The sequence below is a fragment of the Lactuca sativa genome, chromosome 5 (genome assembly GCF_002870075.4).
Source record: "Lactuca sativa cultivar Salinas chromosome 5, Lsat_Salinas_v11, whole genome shotgun sequence".
Classification (NCBI taxonomy): Eukaryota; Viridiplantae; Streptophyta; class Magnoliopsida; order Asterales; family Asteraceae; genus Lactuca; species Lactuca sativa.
This window is the reverse complement of record NC_056627.2, coordinates 304,794,614-304,804,123: the sequence shown is the minus strand read 5'-3', so window position 1 is coordinate 304,804,123 and position 9,510 is coordinate 304,794,614. Positions and strand designations below refer to the sequence as shown.

The 9,510-nt window shown below is 46.6% G+C and overlaps 1 protein-coding gene and 1 long non-coding RNA gene across 2 annotated transcripts in view; one reads left to right on the top strand and one right to left on the bottom strand.

Moving 5' to 3' along the window:
* The first annotated feature begins 3,074 nt into the window (after positions 1-3,074).
* Positions 3,075-7,622, top strand: LOC128134278 (NADH dehydrogenase [ubiquinone] iron-sulfur protein 2-like). The gene is made up of 3 exons (XM_052771829.1): positions 3,075-3,661; positions 4,569-4,637; positions 6,098-7,622. The coding sequence occupies exons 1-3, from the start codon at positions 3,444-3,446 to the stop codon at positions 6,573-6,575; spliced, it is 765 nt and encodes a 254-aa protein (XP_052627789.1). The 5' UTR covers positions 3,075-3,443; the 3' UTR covers positions 6,576-7,622.
* LOC111888049 (uncharacterized) overlaps positions 5,290-9,510 on the bottom strand; it is a 10,046-nt gene continuing 5,825 nt past the window's right edge. Inside the window, exons 2-5 of the long non-coding RNA XR_002849020.3 lie at positions 9,255-9,433; positions 9,102-9,156; positions 8,922-8,981; positions 5,290-8,828 (exon numbers count right to left, since the gene is read on the bottom strand). This is a non-coding gene — a long non-coding RNA (uncharacterized LOC111888049). The remainder of the gene's footprint in view (positions 8,829-8,921; positions 8,982-9,101; positions 9,157-9,254; positions 9,434-9,510) is intronic.

The following is a 9,510-nucleotide window of genomic DNA, read 5'->3' as shown; positions in this document are numbered from 1 at the left end:
CCAAGTTTTTCAGACACATCTGAAATGGCGTTAAAATCACCCGCAACCCTCCATGGACCTTGTATGTCTTAGGACAGTAATGGAAGTTTTTCCCAAAGAATTGAATGGAGCACTTTGCATAAAGAAAGGTAAGCCTTACCAGATCAGAATTAAGGAAGCTGGTGTCGACTGTGATACATTGTTCAAAGGCGTCGACAAGCACTACATTCACTTCATGATTCCAACAGATCCATCTTTTATCATCTGCCTCTTGATTTGCCAATGAAAAGTGGAAACCAATTCTGTTGGAGAATTACTGAATCTTATTAGCATGGTAAAGAGGTTCAAGAATAGCAATCAACGATATATTATACTACACCTTCTTTATTTTCTATTTTATGTTGCCTATGCCTCTGATATTTCACAAGAGATTATTAATCATGGCTAACAATGGAAGAAGTTTAAGAAGAACGAGCCAACGCTCTAGTAATCCTTCTGGAGCTCTTAAAGTTCGATTCTTGTACTTTTACAGATGTATCTGGCTGCTCTCCTTGTAGGATTCAGAAGCTTTCTATTTCTGGGCACAGTCAGTGTTCTTGAATATCGAAGCATAAGACTTTATAGAAGAATTCCTGAAAAAAAAAATTCCTGCAAAGCAAAGAAGTGTTTGCTTCTCTCATAGGTTCAGAGTCCTATAAGTATCCCTTAGTCTGAGCAGCTTGTTCCTTTGGAACGTTAGCATCATATCTTTGGATTTAAGTCAAACAAGGGATATATTAGACTCCATCTTGTTTATGAGTTCATGATCAGGCTGAGAGAAAATAGGCATAATAGCATAGCCTGAATACTAGAATTATCAACATTGGAATTGTTAGCAGCCAAAGATGAGTCAATGGCATCTACTATTACCTGATGAGAAGAATCCACCCTCAACTGAGAATCATGAGAAGCAGTACTGGTTGAAGGATCGGCAGAAATCTGTATGTGCTGAGAAGTCTTTTTATTATTTATTAAAATAAAAAGATTCTGCTCCGTCTGATTGTCCGCAGTCTTTTTTGGAAGATTATATGTATTCTCAAAAGATGATTGGATGGTCTTGCCCGTTGGCCTGTAGACTTGACGTGGGGGAGCTTTTCCTCCTTGACCTTGTGAAGATTTTTTCCTATAGGCATTAGAGTAAGGAGCTGACGGCTGCTGGTTGGGCTTCTCTTTGTTGGCTGCATCAGTTGTACTTGACTTTTTCGAACGAAGTTTGAAGTTTTACTTTGAATAACCTTGTTTGGAACAAGACGTGCAATATCGTTCCGTGGGGTCTTTCTCATAGACGATTTTATGCCATCTTCCTTCGTTTTTCCCATGCCTAACCAGACCCTATTAGGTTAGGCTTTTTCTTCAGAAGATCCACCTCAACGCATACCCTTGCGACACCGGGTCGAGATGGGGGTCGGACCATCCGATTAATAGCACTTTGCCTACTACGTTAGCAATAGTAGTAGTCTTGAAAAAAAAAGATCGGAAGATTCGGAAACGGAATCCACATATTAACGAATCTGAAGAGATAATCTTTGATGTACGTTGCATCTTTCAACCAAAGCTTAATGGTTTCTTCTGGAAATGTTGGAATAGATCTCAGAGTAAAAAATTTGTACATTTGAGTAATGCAAACAATCCTTTTTTTGGAGCTGACGCTCTTTTTTTTGTTGGTTCATAGTCCACACGGGGTTCTGGTCTTTTTACTTTATGTTCCGGATAAAATTGATCCCTCGATCAAGTCCTAACTAGAAATCTCTTAAGAAAAGACGAGAAATCGTTTGGATTCGAGGCGAAAGCCTTCCCCGCCGTTACGGAGTTCTTCTGCTCTAATCTCCGAAATCGAAGGACTTCATACGGGCTGAGGACTTAGTATTGATTCATGCAAAGATGCTCCTCTAAAGCTGGAATAAGGGATTGCCCACTTCACCGCCCCGAAGAGCAGTGGCTCTGTTGTTTTGCGCGCCTACGGAGAGAGACTCAAAAAGTACCGACGCTCAATCGAAAGAAAGATAAATCCACTATATGCTTAACTCATGCCCCAGGAATCCCGGGGGTACGAACTAATTTTTTACTGGAGGGAAGGCTGGGGAAAAGCATAGAGCGTGCGGGCTCAGCTCTCGCACTCCTCCCATCCGCGAAGCTGAGGCGGGAGAAAAAGCATAACCCCCCGGTCTCATAGGTTACCTTTCGATCTTCCTCCCCCGTGACGCTCCCAAATCGATCGCTATCCTTTTCTTGCTTTCTTGTTGTCTTGAATTGTTATAGAGCGGCTTTATATCAGGTATAGTTGGTAGGATGAAGTGGGATGAAGCCTTAGTGGGTATAGCAAGTGTGACGGGGAGGCGGCTCGGGCGTAGTGGGTCTGGACGCCTAGCACGAAAGAGCCTTCTCTGGTAGCGGCACTATACCTTAGTCTCTCTCTAGCTTCCAGTCTATATAAAACGTAGTTAGCAGAGGTCAGTCTGTCTGGCGTTCCCTCGCGTCAAGGGCTACTTTTGCATCGGCTCTCTCTCGTTCTCGTTAGGGAATTCCCGAGGTGAAAGCAGCTCTCTCGGAAGTAAGTTTCCCCGCTGGGACTAGTCTAAGAAACTTTCACTTGAATTGCCAAGCCTCTTGTGGTAACGCCCTTGACGAATTGCGTTCAACGTCCCTTTATGACTTTCCCGATCGGCGCCCCGGGTCGGTAGCCGGGCTCCGGGACATTACTACCACGGCGACTATCGCCCCGAGCCCAAAGAAGGAAAAAAACGAACGGACTAAAGCGAGGAGTTCATTGGCCATACATAGTTAAGGAGGATGGGGGCCAACCTCTTTCATGACCCATGGCCCCAGTGTGTCACTTGGTTAGCATTTCTAGAAAAAATGGAGACGGAGAGTCAGGCTAGTTTTTCGATAGGGAAAGAGACAGGGGAGTTGGCTGTAATGGAGACAATTCGGATGGACGATATGGATTTATTCGAGATGGTTAACCACTTTTTTAACCGTGAGAGGGAGGTCATTCAGAACCCGCTGGCTCCAGAACGGGGGGCGGCTCCAGAGGCGCTGCCGCAGGCGCCAACACCGACTGAAGTTGCCCACCCCGCTCCCGATCAAAAAGAGCGTGCGGGACTTCGAAGGGACATTCAAACTTGAATTCGTGAGCAACTGCACGAACATTGTGAAAAGGGGGAAGGGCGGCTGTCCGTGCACTTTCCGGAAATGACGGAAATCTAGTCCAGTGCCGCGAAGGCGATAATGTCTTACGATCTGGAGATCTCCGCGGAGACGGATACGGAAACCCCCCGCAGATGGGTAGAGAATATAAGGGGGACCCTAATCTCCTAAAACCAGTTATTAGGGAATACCGACCAAATGAGTCTGTCTGCCGCTTGATTTCATAACAGAGCCGTTATTCCCGGCTGGCATAGAAGTCTCTCGTGCGGGCGAAGGAGATGCATTTCTGGTACTGGTGGTATTGGACAAGAAAAAAGGGAATAATTTCTTTCTTCTTTCTGCCTTTCTTTCCCATGACGACTAGGAACGGGCAAATCAAAAATTTCACTTCGAATTTCGGACCTCAACATCCTGCTGCTCATGGTGTTTCACGATCAGTATTGGAAATGAACGGAGAAGTGGTGGAACGTGCGGAACCACATATTGGATCACTCCAGTGCGGCACGAAGCCGCTGATGCCGAGTCGGCTCCTATGCCGCTAGCTATGCCCTGCTTGGTCCCCCGGCACGGTGGAGGTTCCGTAGCGCGTCATGAGCACCGGGCTAAGGGGCGGTTGAGCAACTCAAGCGAACCGCCCTACCTTACTACAACATAAGGACAGAAGGGAGAAGGTTGTGAAGGTGGCCTCGTTATCCACACCTCCGGTCGGATGAATGGAGGACCGACCGACCCGGGTTTTCACGAGCGTTGGCGGGTTCTGGAGTGCCTGTCAAGGGCGCTAGCGCATACCCCGGGGTGATCATCACCACCTGCACCTCAAATCTCGGCACAGTGGAACGTGTAACCCGCCTGCTGTTCCATTCAACTACATTTGTTCCTGTAATCCATAGCCTAACAGAACGCAGCAGCGAGGGGCAACCCGCCCATACAGCCAGCGGGGAGGATGGCACTACTGGCAAAGACCGTCTGGCGAAAACGCCGCAGGCGCGAAGCGTGGTAGGCCTGCGCCGGGGGAGCATAGGGAGGAAAGGGAGCCCGGGCGGTGGAAGAGCCAGGGGAGGCCGGGTCATTTGACGGAAATGGAAGGCTTTGGACTATGAACCTCTTAAAGAAGGCCCTATGGAGTAAAGGGAAGTGCATGAATTCTTGGAAAAAGAGGGAGCGAGCCTATATAAAAAATGGAATCAAGCAAATTCAATGAATAGATAGAGTCAACGGTACGACAGACAGCGCTGCCTACACACGAATTTGCTTCCGAAGTCGAGCAGTCTCAATTTCACTACAGGATTTTAGAATGAATGCTGGGCTGGGCCACCTCGAATGGCGTGAGCCGCATGCGGGGAGACCCGCACGTACGGTTTTTAGGGGGATCTGGTCGAAAGACCGGCCGGCGCCCACCCGACTAGAGGGACTGAGAAATTAATAGAGTACAAAACTTATCTTCAAGCTTTACCTTATTCTGATCGTTCAGAGGGCGATCGCGGGGTCACTGAATGAAGTCCTCCGTTTCTTTCGGAGGTGCTGACCCGCAGCGAGGCAGAGATGACTAAGTGACATATGGAATATGGCGACGACAACAGCATGTCGTAGAAGGAGATAACAAGTGGAGCCAACGACCCACTAAGACTAACGTATCTACAACTACATCCCCGAGCGGCAGTCAAACGGGGGCGTGAATGCGAGATGCCAGCGGAATGATCGGTCGGACAGAGGCTAGGGCTCCTTCCTTCCCACCGCGTCCTTCCTTGTGTGTCGGAGATATAAAGCGAGTGCACCGGAAAAGAACGGGAACTGGGTCGATCTATTCTATGTCGAAGCATCCGAAGCATAACTGCACACTCACACGATCTTTGCCGACAGATAGGAGCATTCGGTGGAACCGGTGAACTACACTTGCTTCTGGATAGATGTGTGGGACAGAGGGCTCGTGGTACCTGCTGCCCACCCTTCCTCCTCTGCTTTGAGAACCGTGTGAACGGAGAGTGGGCAGAAGGGAAGGAGGTCCTCATACGGAGTCGCACACTTACTTGAGCAGTGCGGGAGACTGGGGAATGGGTCGAGTAAAGTCCCCTGGGGTCGGAAAAATCACAGAGACGTACTGATACGATAGGGCTTTGATTGGTATTTCTTTTTTCTTAGTGATTGTAAAGGAGGGCGCTTGGCTATGTTATAGAAAGGGAAGGCAGAGGCACCGAATGGCGAAGAGAGGCGGCTCGGCAGGGAAGGAATGGGAAATCGTCAAAGATGACTTCTTTGTTGTCGAAACGAAGGGCTAAATAGCACCAGTGATTCTCTGAGCCGGTCTGGATTTCCAACGCCTCGGGAAACTGGTCGAGATAGATGACAGCGCCTTTTTCCCCTCTTCCTTACCGGGAGGGCAATCTTCTCTTATGGCCTTCACCTCCCGCCCGGCCCGGAAATAGAGAATCCAGCCCCCTTCTGATCCATTCATTTCTGCAAGCAGGGAGGATCCAGAGCTAAGCCCCCTCCTATTCGAGGCCGGGTGGCCTTGCCCCACAAGCACCCAACCTTCTTTTTGCTCTTCCTTCGGGTTGCCTCCACGAACGCGCCACCTAGGAGCCCTACTCATATTCCAAAGGCGCTACTTCAATTCAAGCGCAAGCCCCCTTCTATTGCATAACCTAAAAAAGCTATAAACAAAGTACCAAAGTGGTTGCGGGAACGAGACGCTTTGGTTACCAGCGAACGCTTCCAAAGGCGACCAGCTTTCAATACTAGTTGTTACCTTACGCTGCCATTTTTCTAAGATTATTGAATAGCATGGCTGGGGGCTAAGATAACTCAAATGGGAGAGCCGTGTTATGGGTGACCTTATTGCACGGTTCAGAGAGCACTTGTGTATGTGATGCAAGTGAACGTGTACGAAAAAGCTGTCGTAAAGTTTCGTTCTTCGTTCCGTCGTCGACCCTATCTATGTTTCTACGATGGCCCAAGAACACGCTCATTCTTCAGCCGTAGAGAGACTTTTGAATTGCGAGGTACCATTACGAGCTCAATATATACGAATGTTATTCCGTGAAATAACTCGAATTTCAAATCATTCACTTGCTTTAACTACTCATGCTATGGATGTGGGAGCATCAACTCCGTTCCTGTGGGCTTTTGAGGAGCGGGAAAAATTGTTGGAATTCTATGAAAGAGTCTCGGGAGCCAGGATGCATGCCAGTTTCATACGACCAGGTGGAGTGGCACAAGATCTGCCTCTTGGCTTATGTCGAGATATTGATTCCTCCACACAACAATTTGCTTCTCGTATCGACGAATTAGAAGAGATGTCAACCGGCAACCGTATCTGGAAACAACGATTAGTGGATATTGGTACTGTCACTGCACAGCAAGCAAAGGATTGGGGATTCAGTGGTGTAATGTTAAGAGGTCGTGCGACATGAAGACATTGATAGCAATATGGGGGAAGTTCCCATCAGGCAACAACGGTTCTGCCTGACCCTACTTAAGCATGCATATTATGTCAGTGAAGACTTGGTGTGAAGCCTTGGAGCTTACGTTAGAAGAGCAAAAGGCCGGGGGCTAGGGTGAGCTGAGGGGGGACAACGTAAGTGAGCGAATGTGTGTAAGCCCAGTCAAACATAACTGTTCTAGGCGGGGTGGGCCGCCCACCTTCGAATGGTGTTGGTCCTACGGACTGTGAACGGATTCGCCTCTGGCCTCTGGGCACGTCGGAACCGCATGAGTTCACCGGGGTGGAGCACGGTCCGCCAAAATCGGCATAGGTTAGGTGCTATTGATGGAACATGGTAAGCCTATCTTTCTCCATATGGAAGTGCTGCGGGCACATAGAGATGTGGGTAGAGGAAGCCTCAAAAAGCGAAGGCCGAGCTGTAGGTCACGTGACTTGCACCGAGTTGGTGGCTGACTGGGCTTTTGATTTGATCAAAGCAGAGAAGCTCGCCTTCTTGTTATCCAAAAGCAAAAGTAGGTCGAATCGGTCGGGCCCCTGCCCCGGAACGCCGAATGAAATAGGTGGCCGGGTTCTTTTTCTACGACCCTTTTTATATGGTAGGCCCGGCCCCAGGACCCCTATCCCTTATGTTTAGGAGCGGGATCCGCCCAAGAACGACCTTTCGGTGGTACGGAAGGCATGGACTCCGCGAACGTCCCTAGCCCCCTTTACTAATAAGGAAAAGAAAGCCTCAACCAGAACCACATTCCTTTTGCGTGCGGATGTAGCTAAGTGTCTGACTCTATTGGTCATAGTTTTCTGCTGTTGCGGCCGGTGCTCGTTTGCGCGCGCGTGAACCAACCCAACAAACAAGGAAAGGATGCCTCTCGGGGCATCTGAGAATGATTCGAGCCGTATGAAGGGAAACTCTCACGTACAGTTTCTTTTTTTGGGGGGGAAGGAGCCCGACAGGGTCCCCCCACTGACTTGGCCCGGGCCTAAGTGAAAGTGAAGTGGTGGGCCTACCCATCCCAACCAGGGGTATGCTGGGAGAGGTGGATAGATAGGACTAAGGGAATAATCTTGTTTGGTTCGGTAATGGAATCAATAGCTTGCCCGAACAGGACCCTAGCTTTATTGCGAGCCAAAAATATTGATAAATTTCCCTTCCATAGGGATCGTTGTGGCATGAACTCATTTCTGCCTTTCCTCACCCCCGCCCTACCTTGTAACGGAGACTAATGGGTTGAAGGCGGTGAGGCATGGTCAGAGTGTAGGTTCGAATCCTGCCACCTTTCTTGTGGATCATCCTGAAACCACAGGATGATGGGAATAACAAAGCATAAATTTTGAAATGAGCACGTCAATATATGAATTGTTTCATTATTCGTTATTTACGGGTCTTTTCGTTGCATTCACTTACAACAAGAAAGAACCACCAGTGTTTGGTGCAGCACCTGCATTTTGGTGCATTCTTCTTTCTTTCCTTGGTCTTCCGTTCCGTCATATTCCTAATAACTTATCCAATGACAACGAATTAACCGCAAATGCACCTTTCTTTTATCAAATCTCAGGGACATGGTCTAATCATGAGGGTAGTATTTTATCATGGTGTCGGATCCTAAGTTTTTATGGATTCCTTCTTTGTTACCGGGGTCGACCCCAAAGCCATAATGATTTCCCTAATTCTGTGAGAAAGAAAAACCAGTTTGTTAGAGCTGGGGCAGAGAAGCAATCAACAGAATGGGTCCCTGTTGTTCACAAGTGAAGGCACTGAACGGATCAAGATCTCGTAAATTCATTGTCTTTCTTGATTCAAATCAGAAAGAACTTCTTTCACTATTGAAGCCATGCCTGAGCTGTCAGCTTATTAGCATCCCTCTTCTGCGTTAGGAATTGTCCGAAAAGGTTCGATTGAATCCCATGTTTTCATGGTCCCTATCTCTGCCCCGGCACTGGCCGACACGTAGGTCTATTCCGCGCTTTCCTAGGTGCGCATCTCCATCTACTAAAAGTAGGGGTGGTTGCCATAGATAGATTGGGTCATTCGTAACCAGAGCAATAACCGATGCTACAGCATAAACTAAAGCTATACGTGGCGGCCCCTAAAGGCGTAACTGACAGGTTCTGTTTTATCTGCCCATCCGAGTCATCCCGTACTCCAAAAGAATATGCTAATTTTTACACATAATAGCAAGCTGCTTTAAATTTAGCAACCCAACATTCTTCTGAACATTTATGGCTGCAGGTAGAAAAAGAGAAATAAAGTTAAGAAAAAAATAACTTGGTACGAAACCAGATATTGAAATGTGCTCAAGAATATATAAAAACTTACTTCGTTTGGAGCATCAGATATACATATATGCTCTGTTTGGGCCATTGTCAATATACAAAGCTACATAATTCACATTAACAATTGGTGTGTAAATTAGGTAGTAATAAACATGTTTGTATGGAGTAATTTCATCAAACACATGGTGTTCAGAAAGAAAATTAGACACATAAATACATATACCTTTTATTAAACATTTCATGAAATGAAAATAAATGCCATCCTTCATTTGTTGATCCTATAGAAAAAATAAGATTAAGCACTTATACTTGTTTGTAGCTAATATAAACGATTCAAGTGGGTGGATAGACAGAAAAAAAAAATGAAGAAACATACTTTAAGTATCCTTCAATAGTTCATGATTTTGCAATAACAACACTCCATAACTTCTTAATATCTGACAAAGTTTTAAAATGCCCAAAAAATGAAAACGAAATAAATAGAAATAAGGATAGAGATGATCAGGAAAACCCAGTTCAGAGCTCTCCTTTGATAATATTTTTGAACCATTTGACCTGCACAAAAAAAATAATAATAAAAAAAATAAAAAATTCTCATTCATTTTTAGTAAATCTTAATGTATCATTTTGGT

Bases quoted from the DNA above. Each gene is read 5' to 3' on its own strand.
- LOC128134278 (XM_052771829.1), top strand. From the start codon at position 3,444: ATGCATTTCTGGTACTGGTGGTATTGGACAAGAAAAAAGGGAATAATT. The intron at 3,662-4,568 runs GTGCGGCACGAA...CGCCCACCCGAC, and splicing joins CCACATATTGGATCACTCCA to TAGAGGGACTGAGAAATTAA. The intron at 4,638-6,097 runs GGGCGATCGCGG...CGTCGACCCTAT, and splicing joins CCTTATTCTGATCGTTCAGA to CTATGTTTCTACGATGGCCC.